Source organism: Rhagoletis pomonella, unplaced genomic scaffold (assembly GCF_013731165.1).
Source record: "Rhagoletis pomonella isolate Grant_MI unplaced genomic scaffold, Rhpom_1.0 Rhpom_scaffold_00002, whole genome shotgun sequence".
NCBI classification, from domain to species: Eukaryota; Metazoa; Arthropoda; class Insecta; order Diptera; family Tephritidae; genus Rhagoletis; species Rhagoletis pomonella.
The window spans coordinates 16,779,971-16,807,613 of record NW_023458556.1 but is presented as its reverse complement, the minus strand read 5'-3'; the positions used below and the strand labels follow the sequence as shown (position 1 = coordinate 16,807,613).

The window sequence follows — 27,643 nt, the reverse complement described above, 5'->3', positions numbered from 1 at the left end:
AATGGGCTGTAAAACTGCATACTTAGATCTTTTTATACAAATTCTTAATAAAAAGTTTGTTGTAAAATTTGAATTTTTCTATTATGTATTATTATTCTAATTGTTCTTCCAAGTTTGAAATTTGGACTTATATATTTTAGTTAGATAATGATCTGTATTTTTATAAAAAAAATAAACAATAAAAAAAATAGGCAAAACTGGTGAAAATATCGCGTCCCTATTATTTTTCACATGACGATATCGTGCCCTAAAATGCAAAAAGACGTAACAAACATCGTCACTAAAATGGAAAAAGTCGTGACTAATATTCTTTTTTCATAAACCGATGTGGGGAGTTGTAATTAATGAAATCCATCATGCCAATCAAAAATTGAATATTGAATTTCTTATGAGTTACGACGTTTTGCAATTCAGCCTCAATGTTGTTATGTCTTTTTGCATTTCAGGCGTTGATGTGCCTGAGCTACTTACAAATATATGCTATAGCTACAACTACAACAGATACAATAACACATAAATTTCAATAAAAAAAAGATAAACAACTAAGAAGATAGACTTACTAATGTACAACAAACAAACAAACTGCACTTACATGCATACAAACAAAAGTAATAAAATAATGTGAATAATGATGTATTATCATTGCTGAACTACTTACATGCGGCGAACTATTTGTAGCGTTGTTTAGCATGACTTGAATTTTATGCAAATTCTTTCTTAGACTTTAATCGAATTGAAGTTTAATTATGGTGGTGAAGTGGTGGTGGTGGTGGTGGGATTGATTGGTGGTAACTATAACTTTGGATCAATTTAGTTCTTTTGATTTTGAGGTTTTTTTCTTCTACAATTTTTTCGCAAAATTATGTAGTTGGTATTTTTAAGTATACATTTATTGCAACGGTATACAGTAATTTCAATGTTGTGTGTAGTTGAAAAGAACTTTTGCTTAGTTTATGTTTTTTTTTTTAATTTCTTTTAATTTAGTGATTTTCTTGCAATCGGTAAAATTTAATTGTTGCCTGGTATTTTGCTCGTATTGTAGTTTAGCGCGCCTAAAATGATAAATATTTACAAAAACAGATGAAAAAATTAAAATTAAGAAAATTTAAAGAATAAATATAAGATATCTTTTAATGTTAATACATGTGTTTCCTATGTATGTTTGGATGTACATATATAACTACAAAATAGCATAAAAGGACGTAAATATGTATGCACTATGTACAGGTCCATTTCAAAGTCAAATTGGACCGATTATTTCAATACTAAAATGTATGCATAATCTGAACAATATGTCCGTGTGTAGGTGCCAGTAAACAATGGTCGATGGCTGGAAGGAAACGCGGCTAATAAAGTAATTTAAAATCTTCTAAGAACAGGAAAAGCATAAAAGTACACATAATTTAGTTTGTTAGTGTAACAGACAAATTTGGTGGTTGCGACTGTATACATATGTAAATATGTACACAAGTTTTTCCTTGATTTGTACTGATGAATATTAAACAGTCGGCACACTTTTCATTTTTTTCATCCTGCCAATATATCCAAAGCTTGTTCTATTTCAACAATTGCAAGGCTGGAAATGCCGCAATGTGCTTTTCATTTAACATTTTCATACCACAACATTGCATTGTTGCAAATTAGTGTCGTTATTGACGTAACAACTCAAAACGCAGCTTGACGAAGAGGATTCTGCAGGCATCTGGCCGGCCTCATACATTAGCCAACAACAAAGCTATGAGCGCCACCAGAGCCCGTTGGCCAACCGACCAACCACCGACCGATTAGGTACTCGACAGATGTAGCGCACGGTAGGTACATACATGTAAAAGCCAGAATGGAACGAAAACAAAAAATCGATAATGACTGCCTCGCGCTGATATTCGCACTTTTCCATGCGCAGTCCAGTATACCAGCGCAAAATCAGCGCCGCGATTTTGACGCAAAGAAAAAGCGTTCAATAATTAGTAAAGAGCAAAGGATACATATGTATGTACTTATTTAATTAAACAATTTTCTTTTTCTATTCCGAAATACCTATCAGTTAATCTTACATACATACAATGATAGATAGGGGCACGTTGAGTATTTTGCTAATGCAGTACAGGGTCGGATCGTTTGTGTTTTTATAAATTGGCAAATGTTTAGTACATTGCATATATTCTTACCTTAGTACATGCGTAGTAAAAGTTTATGCGGATTTATTTAAGGTATATTTATTGATTTCACACGTTCAGCAAGTCAATAATGCAAAGAACCTCTTTTGTTTACAGCTTCACCAAGTTCTGAACTTCTGCTCTTTGCACAACGCCACGAAATTTGTGCCCACAAGCACTACACTTCGAAATTACAAGGGCTGCAATGGCTTTTCCCCAACACTTTTTGCCTTAGTACTTGATGTGTTTTGTAATCTCTAACGCTGCAAAGTTAGCGCCGATGCTGCTTAGAATGGCAGATAATCCAAATGTTTGCAGTTTCACAATAACTTTTTAGTTATCAATAGTAAATTTTATTTTTATTATTGAAGAAAAAACGGAGCCGCGGTCCGTGCACACAACCGAATTTACCCAATTTTCATATCGAATTGTCATCAAAAAGATGCAATTTACCTCCACAAAATTCTTGCCGCCAAATACAATCCACAACAACTCGCGTTCCATTTGGGACTTTTTTTTCAATTTGTTTTGAACTCATTCTGCCCAGGGTTGCATTGGTTAAGAGACCACTTAATCGGACATGGATTTGCCTTAAATTAAAATTAAATTAAAAATATATATTTTATAAATAAATTAGAGCTCTTCAAAACTTTCTGCAAATGCCAGAAATATAAATGTTTTATTCTTTTGAAAAAAAATGTTTATTTAAATACTTGTGCTGTTATGTCACCCTGTGGGATGTAAGTGACACATCTGAATTGGCAGACAGCTGATTATTTGACACGCATCAAAAAAGCACAAAAAGAAAACAGATCTGTGGTTTATTCGCTTTGAGGGAATTTTATAAATATTTTGCAATCCTGTATAACACGAATAAATTCATAATGAAGGGGCAACCTACGAAGGATGTAACGCAGTTAATTCATGAAATAAAAGTCGGGTATGTGTTTAAAAGAAATTAATTATTCGTTGCTAGCATACATTGTTTACTGATTCCAGGAACGTGGAAGGCTCTTACAACATTACAACAAAAACATTGAAATTATTTAAGAAAATTATCAATGGTCTTGGATGGGCGCATGCAGAGTAAGTCATGTAAAAAATATACAAAAAATAATCACGATAACCAACGTGCTTCCATGGCAATCAGTGAACTCATGAACATAGTGCGTACGCAAGGACATATTCTGCAATCCGCAATGCCGCAGGAGACTGTAACCGCCAATATTGCTCGTCGCATTCTGAAGCTGATACGTGAGGAGTTCGACTTACTGCAAGCAAAGGTTTAACTATTTGATTACAGCGAATATGGCAATCATCACTATTGCATCTTTTTAAGGTACACCAATTCACAGATGATCAAGCGTCCATGTCACTGCACAAACTGGTTACACAAACGAGCAATGATGTTAGCGTCGATTACACGAAACCACAACAGGGGTTACGTGAGGCACTGCTGGATCATTTGCAAGAAATCGAGACAGAATTGGAAACAAGTTCAGAAAATATTTGCGCGCAAGCTGAAGAGCATATACACTCCTCAGAGGTTATACTAACTTTAGGGCACTCGCGTAGTGTTGAAAATTTCCTTAAACGTGCTGTGAAGAAACGCCAATTCTTGACTATCATCATAGCTGAGTGTGCGCCCGATTGCAGAGTATGTCAACTAAAGAAATATAGCCTTTATAAATCTTAAGCATTCCCATAATTTTAGGGTCACAATTTGGCAGCGAGCTTGGCAAACGGTAACGCAGAGATAATCGTTATACCAGACTCTGCCATTTTTGCAATGATGTCGCGCGTCAACAAAGTCATCATTGGTACACATAGTGTACTTGCTAATGGAGGGCTGCGTGCGGCTTGTGGTTCATATACGGTTGCTCTATCTGCTAAACATTATTCAGTACCGGTTATTGTACTGTCGCCTATGTACAAATTGTCGCCGGTACATTTGTGCTCATTGGAGCAAGACGCATTCAATTTGGTAGGCTGCGCGGAAGATGTTATCGGATACGACTCGCTGGCTTCTCACTCTGCTAAAGTATACAGTCCCATATTTGATTACGTACCACCAGAGCTTGTAACGTTGTTCATTTCAAATATGTAAGTTTAGGGTTTTAATGTGATACTATCTTTCATTGGAAAACTATGAATTTTCTTTTGTCGTTTTTTTTTCAGAGGTGGCCATGCACCGTCATATGTGTACCGGCTATTGACTGAACTCTACAATCCAGAAGATTATGAGATTTAAAGAACAGCGCCACTATTTTTAAACTTCCACACCCTAAAAATTCTAGCCTAAGCATTTCAAGCTTTCGCAATAAGTAAAGCACACAAAGTAAAGTATAAACAAGTGAAATGGAAAAAGATAGATGAATGAGAAACGAAATGACTAGCCGATTATATTACTTTTATGCACGTTTGCAAAGACGCTGTTGCTTTGACTTTATAGTATGCTTTCGTTAGCGATTTTAAATACCACGTTTCTCCGCGGCTGTTGTCTACCAATCGTCTAATCCAATTACTGAACACAGACCGCAAAAATGTTGCTCACAATACATGCCTATACTCCCCCTGTTTCCTGTTCAATTTCCTATGGAAAGCGTACTTTGAAATTAGTTTGATGAACACCTTTTATTTTAGCGCACTGCGTTTCAGTACAATTGTCACATGTCATTCAATCACATTTGCTTTTAATTATTCTTCAATGCAAATTATCACAGTTTTCGGAAGGCAAAGACCTATAAAGAACCTCTGTGCTCATGACACTCGCGGTTATTGTTGAAAAAAAATTGCGACTTTGTTCTTAGGAAAGTGAAAAAATACAACGTAAAATTACACTAAAATCAACTTTTTTAATTAAAATTATAATTTTGTGTATATTCTTAAGAATGAATAAGTACATACATATGTATGTGTGCGAAGTGTGAATTTATACCTCAAAGAAATATAGTGAATTTTAAATTATCACAAGTTAAGTCGCCGTTGATCAACGAAGCGTACAAAAGTTTTGCTTTTGCCAAATCTATTAATCTTAGTTGGGTTGGTAGTTTCCAACAAATTCTTTGGGAATAAATCCGTTTTAGCTAGTAATTCATACATTGGGCCGTATGCATAAGAACTTAGCAAATGCTTTTTTCTTAAAATTACATACCTTTCACTTTAATCGGAAATTTTAAGAAAAAGCATTTGCTGAGGTTCTATGCATACGGCCCAACATCAAATACATACATGCGGACATATGAATGTATATACGTACTTATGTAATTTTGTAGGTACATACATACTTATGAACATGGTATGGGAGGTATTGTTACTTAATTTAGGTAATTTGTTGTAAGCAAAAAATTGTTTTATGAAATCAAAAGATGATGACTTGACTGTGATGTATGTTTGTGGTACGCTTAGTTAAGTTATTTTGAAGGATAGTAAGTACCAAAGTGAAATAATTTTTTCACTATGGGAAGTACTGAATGTAAATATGTTTCACAATACATATATGCAACAAATTTTTATTTTAATATTTTTCCAACAATTTGTTATAAAAATATGGTTCATTCAACAACAAAAAACATAAAAATATAATTCCTAAACTTTGTGCAAAACTCCCGAAAATTCAGCAAATTTTCATCAAAATTTTCAACTTTGATCAAATTTTTTAGAATTTTTTTGAGTATGCAGTATTGCAGCCCATTAAATTCTAGTAAAAAAATGCATTTTTTCCTTATAAAGTATTTTCGAAAAAAAATTTTTTGTATGGAAGAGACTGCGTGAAAAAAAAATTGTTAAAAATCAGCGGTAATTCCTAGCCACTTAAAAATTGCACTTAATAAATTTGATTGGGTTACAAATCTGCATACTCAAAAAAATCTAAAAAATCTGTTTAAAAAGTTGAAAGTTTTCATGAAAATTTGCTGAATTTTCGCGAATTTGGAAAAAAGTTTAGGTATTATATTTTTATGTTTTTTGTTGTAGAATGAACCATATTTTTATACGAAATTAGCGAAAAAATATTAGAATGAAAATTGTTGCATATATTGTGAAAAATTTGCGGTGCCAATACTTTGTTCCGTCAGTGTATGTCTGTACATTTATTATCTTCTGAGAAAGAATCTTTGTAAACATTTTGTTAAAGCTCTATAATCGCTACTCATTTATGAAAAGCGGTCAAAAATTCTCTAGAAGGACATAGGGAAAATAATCAGTGAATATTAGTTACCAAAGGATGTAATATTTCAGGAACTTTGGAAGAAACATTTCTCTATTAATGGGGTATAGTAAAGCTTCTCGGTATGCAGTTACCCTTGCTTGACTTTACTCAATTCCTACTCTAGATAAGATAGAAAACCTCACCTGTCCTTCGCCCGGTCGATCTAAAGCATTCCCTATCAGGTATTTCAACTTGGAGGTAAGGCAACTACTAAACCACCATAGGTCACCCCCATGACTGCCGCTTACACGTACCGGAATGACTCGGGTTTTACTCTACCAAGGGCGATTGTTTTGGCGATCTAACCCGGTGCTCGGTGTGACTGTCTAGAATATGCCGTAACGTGACATCAGTCAAGTGCAATTCCTGCCTTGGCTGGTGCCATTTTAGGGCAGGTTCCGGACTGCGCATTACGCGGAATTGGACTATGTGGGCCCCTGCTGGGCTGCTTAGTCGCAAACCTCCCCGCGACGCCGACCGGGGATACCATCCTAGGATGCCAGGGTGTTGCTATACGGTCAGGCGATGTTGAGCTCGAAATATTTAACATATATATACCGTCTGTCACCAGCTGGCCGGCAGGATATCACCCTGAAATAGGTCCGCTCCTCAGAAGTGAAAACCGAATGGTAGTCGGTGACTTTAACGCGCACCACGATCTTTGGCATTCAAGCCTATCGAATGGTCGTAACGGACCACACTTGGCTGAGCAGATAGAACTTTCAACATTCTGCACAATGAAAGACCATGCACCCACCAGGATTATGGTGGCCTATGCTGACATTAGCGTGAGACCATCTGCTCATAGTCATCTCTATTGATAAACCTGCCGACTTTGCTTCCGCGGAACACCGAACCTACGTCAACTTTTCCAAAGCTGATTAAAATGGCTTAGCTGAAGCTACTGAAAGCACCTTCTCTGCCCTCCCTGCAGCCCTCTTCCGAAGCGGCTGTCCTAGCTGTTAAGCGTGACAACCTTCGTCAGACCGATCCTGGAAATCCCCGCGCTAGGGATCTCAACATGGAGTTTCGGCTACTTGTGAACGTAAATAAACGGAAGAAGTGGGAAGGGTATCTGAAGACCTGTAACTTCGCCTCAACCGAAGCGTGACGACAGAGTCGAAATCTCTTTTGGCATCCTCCGGCAGACAGAGTCAAGCGTCGATTGGCCAGAAGGCTACACAATCTGCCAACTCCTAGTGCGCCTCTTGTTTTCACAAGCGGTGAAGTACGGTTAATCATCGGAAAGGCGAAAGACTCCAAATCCATAGGTCCTCACGGAATATGTATGCTGATGCCAAAAAATTTAGGTCCTGCGGGAGTAGACTACCTTGCCAAGGTCCTCAACCTTTCTATGGCCACTATCATCGTTCCGGACATCTGGAAAATGGGTAGCGGGGCCCCACTGCTTAAACCGGTGAAACCGTCCCACAAGGGGCGGTAACGCTCCCTTCCCTGGTCGGTGTAAGACACTGGAGGCCTTGCTACTCCCGTACTTCACCTACCACCTCACCCCAGCGAAACATCGTTTTCGTAGAGTGCACAGCACAACAACAGCACTTAACGCCATAAGCACTCGTGGCCTAAACCGCAACCGCCCCTGTGAGAGAACAGTGCTAGTAGCGTGGGACTTGGTCAATTGCGTTTGACACCGTCAGTCAATTCACGCTACTAGAAACCATTGAGGCTTCCAGTCGTCCGTAATTTTTAGAGACAAAACCAGCAAACGAAGGAAAACCAAAAAGGGGTTCCAAAGGATGATGTCTTTTCCACACTACTGTTTAATTTTTACATATTAAAGCTCGCCAACCACCAGGAAAGTCACGATTGTATCTTATGCTGACGGCTGCTCGAGAATATCGTCTGGGATTGGAATTGATGACTTGTGCTCGAAAGCAAACGGTTACCTCTCCGAACTTTATCGCTTCTTCACTCTCCCTTACGAAATCCTCGCAACCCTCTTTACCACCCGAACGAAAGAGACCAGACTGTAGCTGGGTATTCACCTCGATGGCGAACCAATTCTTTCGGTGTATAATCCGAAGATCCTCCCCTTCATGGCGCATATAACCGCAATTGTCAATCGTGTCCAGATCCGCAACAAAGTCCTCAAATCGCTAGCCGGCAGCGCCTGGGGCAAAGACAAAGAAACGTTGTTGGCAACATACAAGGAAATTTGTCGGCCGGTTCTGAACTATGCAGCGGTCGTGTAGTCGATAGATTCTGGCAGGACACAGTGGCTAAAACTACAGACATGACAAAACACGGCACTCTGATCCACGACTGGATGCATTCTTATGGCGCCTCAACAACACCACACGACGAGGCCCAGATGCTTCCTATCAAGAAGTATAACACAATTTTCTGCAAGCAGTTTGTAGGAGAGGAATATTAATATTTGAAGAATTATTGTACTTCTTGTATATTTCGTAATACCATTATTTGGGAGATGGGCGTGGTAGCTTCCCGATTTTGCCAAATTTCGTTGAGATATCACAATAATTTTTGCTCGAGTTATCGTGTAACGGACAAAGAGACATGTCTTAATCAACTTGGCCTTTCATTTTCAGCATTTTGGTATACAGTGGTGTCCACATAATTAGGGACACTACTTCTTTACAAGTTTTTACAATTTTATTAACCGTCTTCTTTTTCTTTATTTTTTGTTTTTTCAAAAATATAGTACCATACTACAAATAGCCGAATTTCAAAAAATTACCACCAAATTTCAAACTTTTTAATCAGAATTTCTGGAACAAATTCGGAAATATTGTGCAAGTTTCAAGCGGCTAAGGATTCGGATTAATTTTTGGCTTGTTTTTTTTCTGTTTGCTGACGGTGTTACGCGTTTTCTTACGTACAAAGTATCAGTATGTTTGAGAATTTATTTTTTCCCATAGGAACAAATGAGCAACACCGTCGGCAAAAAAAAAAAAAAATGCCAAAAATCAACGGCCATTCCTAGCTACTTCAAACTTGCCCTTTGCTATACTAAAACTTAATGGGCTACAAAACTGCATACCTAAAACTTGTGATTGTGCATTTATATTGTCACACAAATAGAGAATCCTACAGTTTAACGCCGCCGCCGCCGAACGGCAGATGTCTTTTATGAGAGGCTTTTTCATTCCTAAAATGACAATACTTACACTCGAATGTCTATAATAATTTTCCAAAATCACCGCTCACTTCTCGCCCTTCCAAACGCAACCACATGTACATACATACATACATTCAAATTGTGTGTTACGGCATGTAAAACAATACTCAAATATTTTTAGTGGCTTCCTTCAAACATTCTTTCATGCTTTGCAGTGACTTCCGTTGAACAAGGCCAACAACCGGCCAACTTACCAACCGGCCAACTTACCAACCATCGGACAGCAAGTGGTGGGGAAATGCCGCGCCACAGTTGTTTTGTTTACCTTCACTGATATCTACATACAAACAATTTTGGCTGTAATGGACAAGGCGATAACTCAACCGTTTGTCTTGCCACACCGCAGACACAATAAAGTCAATTGTGTTAGTTTTAATTCTTAACGGTGTTTTCTTTGTTTTCTTACATTTCATTTTGAACTGTTGTGCGCAACTTGAAATCCTCCTTTGGTGTTGGTGCCACAAAGCTTTCGTCCTTTGCAGTTAGTGTATTTTGGTTGGCGCTTTGAAACGGCTGGGCGTATTTTCTATGTGCCTTGCGTGCGTATGTGCATAATTGTGGAGGTGTGTGTGTGTGATAAAAGTCAATTGGTGGTAAATAGTCACGAAAGCTGGGCAATCAATTTTATGTGCAGAAATACGTTGTCTGTCGAATTAATTACAAATATGTGAGCCAATATAATTCACGGTAAGATCTATTTAATCTATTTAGTTATGCAATCAATCAATTGTTTATAAATGTATTACATGCCGTTGGAATCTTTGCGTGAAAAGAATGCGTATGTGTTTTTTGTCCAGTAGGGGGAAGCATCGAAAGCCATCGTGCGAAAGTTTAATATGCTAAACCTAACCTTCCCACCACAACTCATTCCTACAATTAATTCCCCTCAGTAGACGGTAATGTTGTCTAAGTGTCGTAGTACGGTCATAATTGTAGCTGAAGCTTCGCAGGCAGTCTTTAACTTATCAGGGGACACATTTTTGCCGTTAACCTACTTTCCAGAAACGTCTCAAGGCGGGGGCATACGAACATTACTGAAAACGGACTAATGCCGTGTCCAAAATAGACCCTAACATTACCGTTCCTACAAACGATCTGCGTTAGGTGGAAATTGAGGTCCCATGTTTTCTATCCATCCGCTTTTCAATAATTGGTATGACCTTGTAAGTTCATTGACTTTCGGATGAAGTTGTTGGTAATTAAAATCGCTACACAAAGATTTGTAGAACGAAAGTCCACTCTAATAAAAATCCATTAAATAACAGTAATATCGAGCCCTGATTTCGATTTTATCGTAAGTGGCAAAAGGCAAAAATTTTACAGGAGAACGTTTTTTAATTATACCTGAACTCTATGACTCTTTTCTGTGTATGGCTCTTCCTCCCTTTAAAACTGCATATTTGTATGTATCTATTGTCTTATCATTCTAAAGCTCAGCGAACCTTCAAATGATATCTCCGTTTCGTCCATTCGAAAAAAGCCACTTTTAATTATAATTAGATATATCTTTGTACAATATACATATACATATATGTGTGTATGTAAATATATCATAAAACGCTGATAAAAGTTTTAGGTAAATATAATTTATTGAGATTTATCTATGTCAGTATCATCGCGTTAGCACGCAGGTTTAAGATTATGCAAGCCTCAGATTTGTGGACTTATTCAAGGCATAACACATAAACAACCAAAAAAATAAACATAAAAAACAAAACTTGTAAGTACTATACTTGACTTTCATGGATCCCATTTCGTGGAGCTCAACGAGCTTCATATGTTCTTTTAGTTGGGCACCCATCTTTTTTGGATCATCTCAGTTTAGTAACGTATTAATATGTTTTGCATATAAATAACGGCACTAACTTGTTATGGGCAGCCTATTCTTTCTGGGCACTGTCTGAGTATATGAGTTTTCATGACGCCAAATTGTCTCGAGGTAAGCTTTCAAACTAGGGAGTTTATTTAAAAACTACTTTTCGCGACCCAGCCTAGTGAGTCGGGACTTTTTAACTTGAAATTGTTGGAGAGTTCCACCCACACAAAATCCTATTTAGGAACATTGAAATCCCAATAACAATACCCAATTGTTTGTTTAACCATTTTTTAACATCAACTATTTTTTATAGGTCCCTAAAAACCGCTAAAAATGCAATTAGGGGACAATTTTATTGTCAACACAATTGTCGACAATATTCTATATTATTTATCACTGTCGTTTTCCAAAAAATTTCACAGTTGTCAACAAACGTGTATGAAACAGGAAAAGTGTCGCCGACAATTCTGGCAGTGAAATTTTATAGAAAAATCGGCAATTGTCGCACTTCTCACTTATATGAAATAAGCCCCTGGAATCGATTTTGTGTTTTGTCTTAGCTATTTTCGAACAATTATACTTTAGTTAATAATTATCTAAAAATTAACAAATATATATTTTAATTAACGTAGTTAAAATATCAATTAATTAGAAAAATATTAGTTTCTTACTAATTCGGTTACATACTTACTAAATATGTTGCAGCAATTTTTAAAATTATAAAGGGTGGTCCATAAAGTCCTATTTTAATAATATGCTATTTTGACGTTGAGCTCTTTCCCACTGAAAAACTTGACAGGGAATCAATATCTGAAATGAATCGCTTTACGCTTGAACAACCTGGAAATGTTTGCTTTAGAGCAGCTCGAAATTAACCACGATTTTGCTCCAAAAATCATCTTTTCTGGCAGAGCGCATTTTTTTCTCGGCGGCCATGTTAAGAAGCCAAACTCCCGCATCTGGGGATCGAAAAACCAGCAGGTGTTCGTCGAGCTGCCAATGCATCGAGATAATGACACTTTGGTGGCGATGTTAAACATCGTGCTGGACACGCGACTCCGGCCAACGGTGAGCCGTACAGAGCCATGATAAACGATTTTTTGTGATAGTAAATTTGAGATATGGACTTGGACGATCTTTGCGTTAAGCAGGGAGGCGCGCCATGTCACACAGCCCATGCTTCAATCGGTATTTTTTGCGTCAAATTCGGTAATCTCGGCGATGTCGACTGGCCACCTCGGAGTGTCGATTTAACGCCGTTGGTCTATTTGTGGGGTGCCGTGAGAAACCGATGTTATGCGCACAATCCAATAATGATTAAGACGAATATGAAGCAAGTCATTTGTGAGATAGGGCCAGAAACCATCACCAAGGTCATTGAAAACTGAATTAACGGGATGTGCTATTGTGAAACCAGCTGAGGCAGCCACATGAGTGAAATCGTGTTCCATAAATAATGGAAATGTTTGCTCTTCCGATTAAAGGAAAAATATATATATATATTTTTTTTTTGATTTGATTTTGACCATCATATGGACCACCCTGTATGCCCATTTTAAGCCCCATTGATGTTTTCATACAATTTAATGAAATCAGCAATGCCGTCCGCGTAATAATCAGGCTGCCGGTCAATGCTGGCGTCCAGCATTTCCTGTTTTGGAGTAGTACCAGTCAGCACGAGCAACGACTGAAAGCCAACATTTAAGCTGAAGCGTATGTCGAGTGTCAATGAATCGCCAACAAAGAGGCAACGTTTTGGATCTTTCAAGTTGTAGATGTCCTTGACTATGTCGCCCAATAACGCCGCCGGTTTGCTGACTATTATAGCGTCTTTGTGCGTAAACCTCTTGATTGTTTCGAGAGTGTCACAAAATCCTGAAAGCAAGAAAATTACAGAGGATTAAGGGATTAAAGATAAAGGGATAAAGAGATTAAGACCTATAAATTAGATGTAAAATTCAAAAAAAAAACAAACCTGGCACTATTAAATCTGCTGTCACCGGCAACAGCCAGTCTGTACCGCCGGTAATGAAGACACAATCTTTATCCTGTAAATAACGGGTAGCTGCGCATATTTGCGCATAATTCAAGTTAATATTAATATCGTATAAGACTGCGCCAACATTTCGTTTCGGTTGTGTCACTTCTGGCAGTTTGTCAACTGCGATTTTGGGTGGTGTGTCCTAAAATAGCCACCAAATGAAATATTCATTGATTATAATTGAGTTATGGTCTGAGTTCGCCCGAAATAAATAAGCAAAACAAAAGCGCCCTTTCTCAGAAAATTTTTCTACGACGCTTTATTTTAGAATTTGATTGAAAAACGGCCTATCTCAGAATTCGGTTCAAAAACGCCATACCTCAGCGCATTTTCAATGAATTTTCGTTTGTGATAGGTCGTTTTTGAACCGAATTCATAGATAGGGCGTTCTAGAAAAGTTTTCTGCGATTGGGCATTTTCAAATTGGCTGCAGAGATAAGTCGATCTTCCACTCTGCCATCGAAATTATGATGGTGTTAATTGGCTATTTTCTTCAATTATCCAAGTTAGCTAAAAACTAGTAATTCCTGTAGTGGAATTCTGACAATCGCTACACTAAATTTTCGTCGCCAAAATTAGTTAAATGAAAAGCAGTGGGCCTAAAAGTATACTGAATGGAAAAGTATTAACTGTAATGTGTTATTAGCCAAATCCGGCCGTAAGGGGAGCGCATGTAATTAGATGTTGCGTGTTGTTAGGCGCGCCTGCTATTCTTTTGGAGATTTTTAGCGACCAAAATTAGCGATAGCAAATGTTGGACTCCAGCTGCTGATTTAGGTAAGCACGCTCTAAAGATGCCGTTGGCTTTATTCGGCTAGTCATTGAAACTTTGGCCTTAGTTGGTCTATGGCCTTATAGCTGACATTAATAAATCCCTTTTAGATGTTTAAAATAGCAAATAGTCGTAACATATAGATACCACTGGAACGATATATTTGTTCCGACCTGCCTAATCGGTAACTTAATCTGAGTTGGGACGAATCTACATTCCAAGTTCATCAGTTATTTTCAATCACCTGTTTGCATGCTTTCTATGCGAACTAGCGGATCTTAGGCCTATTTGGATTTAATATTCGTATGAACTTTATTTAGAGTACCAATTACTTTTGCTCCTCAGAGATCAGCCAGGAGCTCCGTCTGCTCCTTGAAGACCGGGTTTACCCGGACAAATGAAATTTGCCTACATATAGCCTGCCGATGCCACCCAGCCCTGATCTGAAGCGCGCCTAGCCAAATGTCTAATTATCAGGTAACCTTGTGATATTTAGAATTCAGAGTAAAAAAAGCTCAACCAATCTAATTAAACCGAAATTCGCAACACCAAACTTAATTGGCTGTCACCAGAAAGATATTCAGCCTTATTGCGTAAGTCGGAAATTAGGCTTAGGCTTGCGTAAATCGTAAATTAGACTCGACAACATTGGCATTGTCTGCCGTTGTGCTGAAATAATAAACATATATACGAAAATGGTCGAAAATTATGCAGTGCTGCCAAGTTTTTCCGTTTTAATACACTAGTCTAGTCGAAATTTTAGGCAATGACATGAAATTTTCGATACGATTCGACTCTCGAAAAACGACTTGCATTCGACACGACTCTCGCAATGAGGCTGACTAACTCCAGTCTTAAGGGTTGCGAACACTTCAGCTAGAGATGCTGATGCGTATTTTCCAATAGTGCTGCATAACTCAGCATTGCACGATGTAGACATACATAGGCGGCCGCTGTATGATCGCTTTGCTGTAGTGGTTAGAAGAGCGCACTACCATTTCTCAGGGTCTGGGATCGAGTCCAGTTTCCGACTAACATAAAAAAAAGATAAGCATTTTTTTCTAATAGCGATCCATCTTAGGCAGGGAATGGCAAACCCGCGAGTGGGTTTCTGCCATGAAAACAGCTTCTCATAAAAGTGCAATCGTCTTCGGCATCGGCGTAAAACAGTAGGTCCCTCCCCTTCGTATGACAACATCGAGGCACACGCCACAAATCAGAGGAGAAGCTCAAATCTGTTATATTTATTAACTATTATTATTATATAGACACAGGTATGTATCTATGTGCTTACATATAAATATATACGTGTATACGATTATTACGATTATTTATATGTCTGTACGTACCAGTGTGATCACTTCTATGCCCCCATTGCGAATTATTTCATTGGCGGGGTCGCTGCACAATGAAAATACCGGCTGCTTGATGTTGTACTTTTTCAAATAGTATAACATAGACTTGGCTGGTTGTATAAGATCATCCTAGGATGTATAAATACAGAATTTTATCTGACTTTTACCCAAAAATACAACCATTTTCGAATTCAGTATTACCTTTTGAAAATTCTTTACGCCGATTCCAGTAAATTTGTTTACATATTCCTCATCCGATAGCATGCTATTATTTGTCACAAACAGCACCTGCTTACCGTCCGCCTTTAGTGAATTCACAGCGTCACCAGTTCTAGGTAGTGGAGTAGTGATCATCCACATCACGCCATCACAATCACACATCACCACATCAAAAGAGTCGACAAAAGCCTTTTGCTCCTGTGTAGAAAGTTTTAAAATATGACGCGCTTTCTGTGCTGCTGCCATCGTTGCTGGTCGGCGAATCACTACTCCAGCGCATTTTAAGCAAAACGCCGCAAACTAAATATTTTCCATACAATACATATATATATATGTTTATATCTGATTAAGAGCGCACATTGCTTTGAAAAACATATTTACACTCTAAACAATTAGCAATGCACCGAAGAACACTGTTCAACAAAGTAAAATAGTTTGATACGTACAAAGAAAATATATACTTCACTTTATCGCGTAACTGTTAAACTTCCACGCATCTGAAATTAGTAATTTTAATTTTTAAATTTTTTAATTTTATCATTTTAATTTTTCTCCAAAGCCTAAGGGTTATTATTTCTGTGAACTTAAGACTAGTTAGTTATTTAAAGAATTAGGTATAGCAGAAAGAGGTGAGACTGCGTGCTTAAAGAGCTTCTGTGTACCTTAAAAGAGTCACTAGCCTAAAATACCCTCAGATACTCTAATAAGTACTAGAAGAACATTTAAGTGCACGAATCTTTGACTGGCCAAAGCCAAACCATCCCACAGAATGTCCTCAAGGCACTCAGTATTTGTGAGCCTGGAAGAAAGCCAACTGAGATCACCAAATGTTTTCGTTCCCACATAGACTTTTAGGGAAGCTTTCTTGAGCCAGCTAGAGCCGCCTTGAATATTCCCAGGCGGTTCCCTTCATGGGTCACTTCATCCCACTTTACCCTTTTCTTCTTGGAATACCCTATACTAGAACATTAAGGGTTGAGTAAAATATAGAATGCGACTTTTTTCTTTCAAAATAAACCCTTGGCGAAACCTGGTTGTACAGAAGATAATATTTCCATCGAATTCTTCAATAGAGATATAATCTAAATTTTTGTTAAGGGCTCAAGATTTTTACACAAAATTGGTCACAGAGTGGACCAAAGAAGATCGGATCGAACTTATCTACATATATCAAATATCTTGCTAAGCCTGCCTCACTTAAAAGGGGCTTCATGCAGCGATTTTTATAATCGCAAATTAAATTAAGCATCCGGAGCAGAAAGTTTCCTGCGGTCATATGTGGGACTACATGACTCCAGACCTGATCTTCGAGAGCTTTTTAGAAGCGTAAGATAGAAAATGATTCATTTAGCTCGCAATTTATATGTGGTGAACGCTCGAACAGCTGCCATGCATTTGCAAGTGTGTGTCTTTGTATTACGTGCGAGTTCCGAGAAGTTAATATTTTGTTGTAGAGTGTAGAAACTATCTAGTCCCTGCATAGCGTTTGCAGGCTAGAGATGTAAACGTTTCAACGATTTTCGGGACCGAAATTCACGTAGTAATTGTCCGTCAACATACTGAAAAAGCGATTGTACATCCACAAAAATCTTGGTCAAAACTTTATTTCGGTCTTCCACTGGGCATTAAATGGCCTAAAATTTAAACTTTATCTTTAGAAAAAAAGGTTTGGGAGTTTGCTGGCATTAAATGAAGACAAGCAGTCATCCTCTTGAATGGGCACTCGAGATACCAGTAAGGGTATCATCCGGGACGCCAGTGGGAGCGCCATTATAAATACCATTAGGGGTACGATTGAAGCGCGTGATATCAATAAGGATATCGTCAGGGACATCAGTAGCGGCGTCACTGGATGTATCATTATTTATTTATTTATCTCAGTTTTTAGTGTACAGAAGGTTTTCCTACCGGCTAATTCACATTTGCTCAATTTCGTTTTGATATTGCAAAAAAGTCGGTGTTTCGATATTGCGCTACTAAAATGAGCATCCCTATTATCAGTAGATACTGCTAATAAGCACTTTTCCAATGTAACGAAATGCTCTTCATAATAATCTTTAGTATTTGTTTTGCTTAGCGTGAAGTAATCATATTTGACGATGTGTGGTTTATTTTTCATAAATCCATAAACTCTTTGTTCACTTGTCATTACCACCACTATAAGATGAGTAGGGTAAGCACTGCGACTAGTAGGTCTATTATGCGCCGAGCTTATCACAACACTGAATCCAGCCCCAGAGACTATGAATTTTAGAATGGATGCTGGAGGCAGGTAATATATGTATGTACCCCTAATAAGCTCTTGACTTGACGAAGTCTCGTGATGCTTCGCCAATGCAGTTCCCTCAGTTTGTTGTTTTTCTTCCTGAGCGGCTCCTTTATCGTACTGAGACCCCTCGTATGGTAGGGCTCCGGTCCAGGGGTTGATCGGCCTCTTCATTTCCTTCGACAACCATGTGCCCTGGTACCCATATTAGCTGGATTGTATTGTGCTCAGCAAGGGCATTAAGCTTCTCGATGCACTCCAAGGCCAAAGAGGATTTGACCTCGAAGGATGAGATAGCCATAAGTTCCGCCTGACTATAGCTTGGAATAAGTATCCTCCCACTTCGGTAATCTCAACGAAGGTTAATCTCTGCGCATAGACTGATTGCATAGACTTCCGGTTGGAAGATGCTTGCGAAAGTCCTCAAGGGAACTGTAAGTTCCAGTCTAGGGCCACTCGGCCTGGTAAATTTCTTACAAAAATATTCGGTACTATTATGGTTGTCGACTTGGACACCAATGCCACTTTTTTCATTAAAAGATGGCCCTCTTAGGTCTAACTCCAGCTACTCTGACCAAATGCTTCAAGTTGGTTAAACTTCCGGTCGATCTCAGATAGGAATTCTCTTAGCAGCTAATTCAGACTTGGGTGTCTTTAGGCGATTCCTTTAATACCCAACGGAACAAAAACTAATATTGCAAGGCATTTACCAGCCCTTAATGGTAAAGGTGACTCTTTCCTTCGGATACCCAATAAAAGTTCTGGACGGGACAAGATAAGAACTTAGACATCTTAAATACTGGCATTTATAAGTTTAAAAAAAGGTTGTCATATGTACATACCGACGGATCTTAACTTTGGCTGTCCCATTTAATTGTTTGCGACCTGCTTTTATTTCTTAAATATGACAAATTTCTCCTGAACGAGCTGCATATACGTATGTATGTACCTCCCCAGTTCATTGAAAGGAATACTCTTGGATTTCTCGATTTGGGAGACATCGCTGTTTGTTCCTAAGCTAGTAATAGTAATAGGAGTACAAAATCGACAAATCTCGCTCTCACATGGGGAGTTCCCCCTTCAAGTTCTAGTGGGAAGAAATTCTTATTTATTTATTTCTTAAGGCTGTTGTGACTAATTCGTTTTAGATTAGTTTACATCAAAAAAGAGCAGAGAGAGCTTTTACTCTGCATGCGCCTATGAAAAATTTATAGAAAGCTTAAAAGAGTTTTGCCCGCGGGCAAGGCAGTGCCCATCATCGGTTTACATAAACGTACTTTTGTATGAATTTCCCGACGAAATTGGCATACCACACAAATCATTCCATAGCTTTTCGAACTTTTCGGCATAAGTTACACAATATTGTTTGCACTTTTAATTAACACTTCAGCGTGGTGATAAAGCTTTTTGACATTGAATAGCTCTTCATCATGCCACATTGTCTACCGGTTGTCGGCGGCCGTTAGTTTATAGGCTTTGAAGCTTTTTCGTCGCTATCCTCTCCGAGGGAGTATAAGGTATTCTTATCGGTATGTTCGAGCACTGCGCACTCTTGTTTAAGTTCCAATTCACCAGCTACAATGCACTTGGAGCTCATTCCAGTTAATATCATTGATGTTTACTCAAATTGATATTGATTGCCTGCCGTTGACACTCCAACTTCGGTGTGTTGGTATCGGAGATTGCGGTGGGGAGTTGTCTTGCCGGTAACTACGTTCCCAACCCGCATTTGATAAGATACCTCAGAGATAAAGAATATTAAAAAGTAAGAAAAAATGTACGATTGCGCTGGTTTCAACTTAAAGTTTTAGCAGAAAACTTAATCGAAGCGACAATTTAAAATTCACTTTGCCAACAGAGCAGTAGGAGTGCGGTATTTATATCCAAATTATTCGTAATTACCGTAAATCAAAATTTGAAGAATAAAACAGTATTCAAGTAAATTTGTAGTTGTATGTAATTCTAAGAACTAAAAAGAAGAAAATATTTAAAAACAAAAATGAACGTTTTTCACGAACGTGTGCTAATTGCCGGCGATCTTAACGCCAGCGAGGCCAAAGCTTTGGCGAGTGTAGTGTCTACTTCAAGTTTCACTAATACCACCAGTACTTCCAGCACCAGCAACAACACCAAAGTAATCATCAATCGCAGCAGTGACCACAACATACCCAAGGCAGAGAACACAGAAGACACCAAGCCAACGAAAAACGGTGAGGCGAAAAAGGCAGCGGACATCAACGGACCAAGCGGTAGTCCGCACAGTCCGGTTGCTAGCACCAGCAAAAAAGCGGAATCGTCAACTACACAATCACTATCAGCCAGCAACACCACCCCCACCACCACCACCACCGCCACCAATGCTACCCGAAACAATTTGTGCAACGATTACAGCGAGGATCTGAAAATAATCGGTCATATAAAGAATATCGAGAAGATCAATGAGAAACGGCGGCTATTCCTCAACAACACAATCAGCGAGTATACGATCGATGAAAAAACCGAAACTGAAACCAAAACTCAGTCGGTTAATGGCGCCGAAACGGTGGTCAGCGAAAGCCGTACACATACACGCGAAGAGCAGGAGGAGCATGTTGATGGCAAAAAGGTGGGCTGCCTTAGTGAAACCAATGTCAATGGGCTTTCAAAGACGACAGCTACTACATTTCCGACTGCTAAATACGCTACACTACCGCGTACGCCCGGTTCACCGCCACCCAAGCCGCCTATGCTGAGCCGTACACGCAGCATTGGTATTGGCGATCAGAGATCGTACTCTGCCACATCGGTGCCTTCAACGCCTTCTACACCAACAGCGCCGCCGGGTACAGGAACTGCAACAGCAATCGCTAGCGGTCGGCCGCTTGCACCAATCGCTACACCCACACCATCGGGCACCCTAACACCGACAACACCAATAGCCCGTTCAGGCGACTCGTCGCCAAACACCACTTTGGCCCCTACTTTGATTACCAGCGCTTTGCTGCCCGAACCGATCAAAGTGGCGACCGTACAGCTGAGAGAGGATACAGTGCCAACGTTGCGTCGAGTAGTGGAGCGACCGGTTTCGCTGTCGCCGGAAGCGCCCAAACAGATTTCGGTCAATCACTACGAACGTCTGATTGAGGAACTTAAATGTCCCGGTTGCGCATACCCGATGAAGACGCCAATTTTACTCTGCAAGACTGGACACAGCATATGTCAGCAGTGCACAAGGGTACTCTTACTCTGTCCGCTGTGTAAGGTATGTATGTAGCCTACCAAGCAAGTAGCCCTCAAACTTATTGTTTCTAACCCATCTTATTCATTTTTTTTTTCATTTTTTTGTTATTATCTATTTATTTGCCTTTGACGATAACTAATTTGCTTGTCAATATATATTTTATAAAAGTAATTTAAGTGAATGCAGCTATCGTATTTATTATTAGTTTGACGTCAGTGCTTACCGTATTATCAAAGTTTCTGTGATTTTCTCCATTTGTGATTAAAATGGGCATACATATGTAATAGATGAAGTCAGGTGCCTTAACAAGTCAGAAATAGAATGAATGAAGACTTTGGTCATTTTTATGGCTCAGAGAAATTTGGAATTTAAAAGCTACTAACTCCTTTTAGTAAAATTTTGATGTAGAGCGAAGAAACATCATTAAAAAAAAAAACGCTCTACCCTGTTACCCGTTGTGTACATACTCTATTTATTACTTTCAAAAAAAAAAACGGGGACGGTAATCATTATAAGTAAAATAATTTAAATCAGCATTTAATCGTTATTTTATAATTTTTCCTTTTTTCGCTTAAAAATAATAATATTGAATTTTATTTTTTCGCTCAACGGAAATAATTATTATTTGATTTTTATTTTTTTTTCGATCACATATAATGATTAGTTTTAGATTTTTATTTTTACGCTCAGTGATAATAAATATTGTTAATTTTGATTTTTCCACTTAAAAATAATGATTATTTATAAAATTTAAAAAGCCAAACAGTCGCAAGCAACTGAAATTTTGAACTGGAAATTTTGGGACTTGTTCTTTTTATTAGGGTGTCGCTACCTCTGAAAAGTATACGTCGGAAATCACGCTGGTAATGCTTTTGAATTTTTTGAATGATCACTATTCTTGAGTGAAGAATCGAGACTAAATAATAATTTTTGTCTTTATGCGAAAAAATAAAAATCATAAAATAATCATAAATTTTGATCGAAAAAATTAAAAATTAGGTAATAATAATTTCCTCTGATCAAAAAAATAAAACTAAAGTATTAATTATTATTTTCAATATTTATTGATTGAACTCTTGGCGTTAAGTTGCGCATAATTGGCTACTTTTTTATTCGAAAAAAATAGATTCCATTGTTATCCCATTAAATGCTAAATTTTTCGCAAAGTTATGGACATTTAAAATAGATTAGATTTAGAGAAAGGATCAGGTCTACTAGTGGCCGCGACCGAAACGTTCTACTGCAACAAACCTCCATGCGATGTCAGATCGTCTATAATCCAGGTATTGCTAAGAGCACTCGCGAGATCCTTTGGCTGAATGCCATTTAGTTCGTGTGCTCCTAGAAAGGGAAGTCTGGTTCTAGTGAGGGCTTCATAGTGGCACATAATGTGCTGCTATTTTTCATGCGTACTGATGTGAAGGAGTTCTTTGGTTCCCCTTGTTGAAATATCCGGAATAAATGACGTAGCCCTGACTGTTACCTTCCGCAGTTGTCCAGCATTAATGCCCTCCACATCCAGATATACATAGTAGTTTCGCATAATTGAGCTCCATGGCAGACCAGTAGCGGGTGCTAGGCCTATGAATCCCTGTGTAGCCCCATTACTGGCGAAAATATCTGCCACTTCTTTCCCCAGGACTTCACTGTGTCCCGGCACCCATATGAGGTATACCCGGTTGGTGGAGACGATAAGTATTAAAAGTTCAAGGTATTCCCACACCGGATTAGAGGGCACCTCGTGCGCTTTAAGAGCGAGGAGCGTCCGTTGTTCCTGTCGGGGAAAAATACCTTAAAGTTGTGTGTAAAGTTAAATCCCAGAAGGCACAGGTCAACAAAGCTAATGCGCAGCCCATATTTTTGTTCCATGAGATGAGCTTTGCTGTGAACAGTGGAGCCACTTTCTTGATAACAAGATGTAGAAGAGGAAGGTCAAAAAGCGCTTGAGTGCCGCGGTTGGTGCGCTAGTAACTAGTTGTAGTTTTCTGAGCTTGACCTGCGTGGTCTTCATTTCTGCATTCTTCCACCAGACGGATGAAGCATAAGCTAGAATCGGTTTGAAGGTGGTATCATACAATACACCTTGCCAGTTTAGGTCTGATGCCCCAGTTCCGCCATTAGTTTCAGGCGGGTCAAGAAAGAGGCCTTGGTGTTTTGAATAGTTTTGTCTAGGTTAGGATTCCATAAGAACTTGTCATCAAGGATAACTCCAAAGTATTTGAGCTCTTTGGAGAAGTGTATCCTTTCTCCGTGAAGAAATGGTTCTAGTAATTTGTCCCTTTTCCTGGTGAAAATGACTATGCTAGTCTTTTTGAGGTTTTTGTTTAACTCATTACTACTGCACCATTTGGCGACTATGCTCAGAGCATTCTGTAGGAGGTTGGAGATAGCGTCTTCGAATCTACCTTCTGATTAGAGTGACAATGCTGCCCGCAATCCTCAACTTTGAACCTATTTTCACTAGTTCTTCTACTACGTTGGACAATAGCAGAGGGCAGATCACTCCCCCTGCGGGCAACCATTCGTAGCCAAAAATCTGACTCTTTGCTGTCCCAAATAGAGTTGATGGAATGGTTTCGGGTTTTAAGAACGTTTGCTATCCAGCGGCATGTCTATTAGAGAGTGTTCCATGTTATCGGAAGCGCCCGCCACGTCCAAGAAACATCCCACCGCCACCTCTTCGTTCTCCAAAGACTTCTCAATTTTCCTTGTGAGACTCTGAAGAGTATGGATAGTAGATTTACTGGCATATTGGTATGCAAAAAGCGTTCCCATTAAGGAAACTATTCCTAATATGCCCGTCTCTAATTCTCTTCAGAGAGGACGTAAGACTAATGGGTCTGTATGAATGTGATTGGTCTGCTGCAGAATTGCATCTAGATGCTCTAGGAACATTTCTGCATCAAAAAATAAATAAAAAATGTGAAAAAAGTCGCTTACATATTTTCAACTGTTAGGGTTCGATATGTACATATATACATATGCACATACAAACATACATATGTATGTATGTAGTTTATATGTATGGATGTTTATACAATCTAATCTTCGCACACAATAATGCAAATTTTTTTATAATGTAGTGTCCAATTTCAGACTTAATAAATTTTCGAATATATATGCACGTATGTATGTACATACATATATTTTATTTTTAATTTATCTATTATGTATAACTACCACGAAAGAGAAATGTCTTCAAGGTCGAAGTTTTTATTTGATTCTATAGAAACACATTATCTCTGACATCAACATGGACACTTGAACATTTACCTAATAAATACTTTTTAAATGAAACCGTGTGACAAAAGCCACAAAATTTAAAAATACGTTCACGAAAAAACCATTATATTCACGAAACTAGGGGCTAAATATAAAAAAAAAAAATCGTTACTAGCTTTCCTTTATCCGTCAGGATTTTTTTTTAAAGACTTAGCAATTTCAACGTTCAAATTATTTCAACAAATTATTTAAAAAATCAGTGCAATTTAGTGCCGTTTTCTCATGTAAATTGGTTTTAAAATGTCTCTGTCCATTTTTAACGGACTTCAGAAAAAGGAGAAAGTTATCAATTCGTCGGAATATATTTTTTTTATGTATTTTACCGCATAACTTTGGACCACGTTAACTGATTTTTAATTGGATCATAAAGAAATTAACGGTAGTCTTAACAGCCCGGTTTGTGCTTAACAGCCCGGTTTCACCATCAATTTTTATCCATTCATATCTTTGAAATTTCAAAGTCCTTTTAAGAAAAATCGTGACGTCATTGAGAGAAAAATAAAAACGAAGTTTTACTATATTCGGACCACTGTTTCACGAGTATAAAAATTTTTTCGTGTGTTAAATTGACTATCGCACGGTGTAATTTGGCAAAACCAATAATGTAAAGCTAACGTTATCTCTTCGTCCTGCAGGAACCCTTCACCAACATACGCTCTCTCACCGTGGAAGCGCTATGCTCCAAGGCGCATTTCCGCTGCTCGAATGCCTCCGGAGGTTGTACTGTACGCTTACAAATTGAACTTTTGAGCTGGCACGAGAAGCAATGCATCTACAAGCCAATGAAATGCTTTATGGGTCGTGTATGGGGCGATTGTGAGTGGAATGGGCGAGAGGCTCACTGGAAGGAGCATTTGGAGAACGAACATGCCGACAAGGTATTCCACACAGAGATCACGGATATGATTTGGAATATGGGCGTAAAGCAGAAGCCATTGACTGGATATTATGTTTTCATTGTCTTCGATGAGATGTTTAATTTCTATGAAGTCTACGACAAGGAACGCATTCTTTTCACTATGGCCTGCACATCGACTGTGAAGGAGAAGAAACACAACTATGCTTTCGAGGTGACTATTGTGCATCGGGAAAATGAAGCCATTGCCATAACACAGAAGTATCCAGTGCATAGTGAATATGATAATGACATCTTGGCGGAGGGCACCTGCATTAGTATGCCACTAACAGATCTGGCGAAATTCATCGATGAAGATAGGGTGAGCAATTGTGAAAAATATTATCGTTTTTCAAACCTAATCCAAAATACCCTCTTTTATTCGACTCCAGTTACTGCATTACCGCGTTCGCATTGTGGAAATAAAAACGCCACGTAAAGTGAGAAGCTCGCAGCGTAGCAGCCCCAACTCTGGCGTACATCCAACAGACTTCCAGCAGACACAAATCGAAGGTGTCAATCTGAAGAGTGTGCCCGCAGAGGTGATTGTTACGCGCAAACTGGACGATATACCCTATGCGGACAACTCGACCGCTGCCACACCGCGCAGTGGTGGCGCACCAGCGACGGAAGGCGTGAGTGAGACTGAAGGTGAGCAGGTCAAAGTTAAAAACATTTACAATGGAAAATTTTCCAGTAATGAAAGCGGCTCCGAAAGTGATCCGGAATTTGAAGCTTTCATAGCGAAGAAATGGGGTACACCACAATTGCATTTCAATAGAAAATTTTTAAAAAACAATTCCGATGAAAGCAATTCAACAGATGAGGCAGCAGGCAGTTTGCGTAGACTGGATCGGCGGTTTGTGCCAGATGACAAAATTTCAGTGACCAGCACTAGTACGAGCTACAAGAAGCGCGTGACCAACTCACTGCGCAAAAGTTTCCGTGGCTTCAAGACACCGCAAATTTTTAACAAAAAGGCGGCCGAAGATATAAAAGACAGCAAGTAGAGTACAGAAGCAGTGATAGCAAATGTATGTGGACACTCAAAATTAGATTTCCTTTCAGAATATTTAAATATCTGCGTAGATGTGTTGCAAAACTATCGGATTTTTATTGATGCCAATAAAATGTATTTTGTTTTTTTGTTGTTCAGTTGATCAAAACAAGACAAAGTCGTGCATACATATGTATGTACTTATGCCATATAGGTATATTAATTAACTCCAAATTAAGCATTACATATATCTGTATGTATTTATGTTTGTGTGTATTTGATGTAATAATAAACATAAAACCCAGTTATTATATTTTAACATGATTTTGGATGCGTAAACATATTTATTCTCGGCATACGGTGGCCATATTTTAGAAATAAAAATACATTACTAAAATAAGGATACAGGCAAAAGATGGTAGCCCATCTCCGTAAACAGCTGAAGTAAACCCCATTCTTTTCTTCAGAGTTGCAGTATGGTGACGGGCCGCAAAATGGAAAGAACAAGACTGTACTTCCATTTAAATTTTCAGCGATGGCCCTAAAATAAATAGTAAAGTCATCTGCAACACCCAGTCGGAATAACGGCTGCTAAGCATTAGCCTGCACCTACCACACTACTGTGGTGTCTACCAAGCTGAGTTAAGATATGTACGTATATAAAGAAAGCTGCTCATTTGTAAAAGAATACATTATCCCCGTTCACTCTGAAAACAAGGCTTCGATTTAATATCTACAGTGCAACAATTCCTCTTCGAAGGTGGCAATTTAAGGAGGAATGGTTCTAGGCGATTTGCCTACGCGATGCATAAAGAACGTAGTCTCGGTTCCCGGGCACAGAAATATTATTTACAACAGCTTTGCGAACGATCTGACACGAAATATGGTCAAGCAAACTAGCGGCAAACCACAGGTATTGTCTTCCCAGAGAGCTGTGTGTGTGTCTATTGTTGTGTTGTGTCGGGTTGTGCTTGAGTAGGTGCTGTGTTGCTCGGCCGAGCTCTGGTGTGCCGTGCAGAAAAGCAAAGCATGGTGTCGCAAGTGTTGCACCCGACCGAGGTGGAGTTTGCGTGCAATCGTCTCTGGCATACGCAGCAGGTGTTTATTTCTGGCCCTGGGCTTGACTCTATGCCAGCCCGGAGCAGAAGAATACGGGGAAGATACAGTCCCCTGTGCGAACAATGAGAAATTTCGCAGACCTAAACGGGGTTAGATTGCCCTTAGTCGGGTAAAACCCGAGTCATTCCGGTAGAA

General features: G+C 38.8%; 4 protein-coding genes and 1 long non-coding RNA gene across 9 annotated transcripts in view; 2 read left to right on the top strand and 3 right to left on the bottom strand.

The window, feature by feature from the left end:
* LOC118733169 (double-stranded RNA-specific editase Adar) overlaps positions 1-898 on the bottom strand; it is a 180,432-nt gene extending 179,534 nt beyond the window's left edge. For all 3 annotated transcript variants that reach the window (XM_036462441.1, XM_036462443.1, XM_036462442.1), the window contains exon 1: positions 659-898. In XM_036462441.1, the coding sequence (XP_036318334.1) occupies positions 659-691 (33 nt within the window). In that variant the 5' untranslated portion in view covers positions 692-898. The remainder of the gene's footprint in view (positions 1-658) is intronic.
* A 58-nt stretch (positions 899-956) lies between these two features.
* On the bottom strand, positions 957-2,627 carry LOC118733168. The gene is made up of 2 exons (XR_004992214.1): positions 2,169-2,627; positions 957-1,052 (listed from the first exon to the last, which is right to left on the bottom strand). It is a non-coding gene; the product is annotated as an uncharacterized LOC118733168 (long non-coding RNA).
* A 303-nt stretch (positions 2,628-2,930) lies between these two features.
* Positions 2,931-20,197, top strand: LOC118733161 (translation initiation factor eIF-2B subunit beta). 3 transcript variants are annotated; one of them, XR_004992206.1, is made up of 7 exons: positions 2,931-3,096; positions 3,156-3,242; positions 3,307-3,439; positions 3,496-3,813; positions 3,871-4,259; positions 4,335-4,494; positions 20,111-20,197. XR_004992206.1 is itself a non-coding variant. In XM_036462434.1 (6 exons), exons 1-6 carry the CDS (start codon positions 3,041-3,043, stop codon positions 4,405-4,407), a joined length of 1,056 nt encoding a protein of 351 aa, XP_036318327.1. In that variant the 5' UTR covers positions 2,931-3,040; the 3' UTR covers positions 4,408-5,153. The 3 variants fall into 3 exon arrangements, 1 of the variants encoding a protein (XP_036318327.1); XR_004992207.1 differs by having other exon boundaries at positions 20,102-20,120; XM_036462434.1 differs by lacking the exon at positions 20,111-20,197 and having other exon boundaries at positions 4,335-5,153.
* Positions 12,643-16,265, bottom strand: LOC118733163 (4-nitrophenylphosphatase). Its single transcript, XM_036462437.1, has 4 exons — positions 15,712-16,265; positions 15,505-15,639; positions 13,318-13,525; positions 12,643-13,217 (listed from the first exon to the last, which is right to left on the bottom strand). The coding sequence occupies exons 1-4, from the start codon at positions 15,973-15,975 to the stop codon at positions 12,898-12,900; spliced, it is 927 nt and encodes a 308-aa protein (XP_036318330.1). The 5' UTR covers positions 15,976-16,265; the 3' UTR covers positions 12,643-12,897.
* On the top strand, positions 19,565-26,702 carry LOC118733160. The gene is made up of 3 exons (XM_036462433.1): positions 19,565-21,236; positions 25,133-25,714; positions 25,785-26,702. The coding sequence occupies exons 1-3, from the start codon at positions 19,995-19,997 to the stop codon at positions 26,400-26,402; spliced, it is 2,442 nt and encodes an 813-aa protein (XP_036318326.1). The 5' UTR covers positions 19,565-19,994; the 3' UTR covers positions 26,403-26,702.
* Positions 26,703-27,643: the final 941 nt, after the last annotated feature.

Coding starts and splice junctions, on each gene's coding strand:
- LOC118733161 (XM_036462434.1), top strand. CDS start 3,041: ATGAAGGGGCAACCTACGAAGGATGTAACGCAGTTAATTCATGAAATA. Junction 3,097..3,155: donor ATTCATGAAATAAAAGTCGG/GTATGTGTTTAA, acceptor TACTGATTCCAG/GAACGTGGAAGGCTCTTACA. Junction 3,440..3,495: donor TCGACTTACTGCAAGCAAAG/GTTTAACTATTT, acceptor CATCTTTTTAAG/GTACACCAATTCACAGATGA.
- LOC118733163 (XM_036462437.1), bottom strand. CDS start 15,975: ATGGCAGCAGCACAGAAAGCGCGTCATATTTTAAAACTTTCTACACAG. Junction 15,640..15,711: donor GCGTAAAGAATTTTCAAAAG/GTAATACTGAAT, acceptor TATACATCCTAG/GATGATCTTATACAACCAGC. Junction 13,526..15,504: donor GCATAGAAGTGATCACACTG/GTACGTACAGAC, acceptor TGGCTATTTTAG/GACACACCACCCAAAATCGC.
- LOC118733160 (XM_036462433.1), top strand. CDS start 19,995: ATGAACGTTTTTCACGAACGTGTGCTAATTGCCGGCGATCTTAACGCC. Junction 21,237..25,132: donor TACTCTGTCCGCTGTGTAAG/GTATGTATGTAG, acceptor TTCGTCCTGCAG/GAACCCTTCACCAACATACG. Junction 25,715..25,784: donor AATTCATCGATGAAGATAGG/GTGAGCAATTGT, acceptor ATTCGACTCCAG/TTACTGCATTACCGCGTTCG.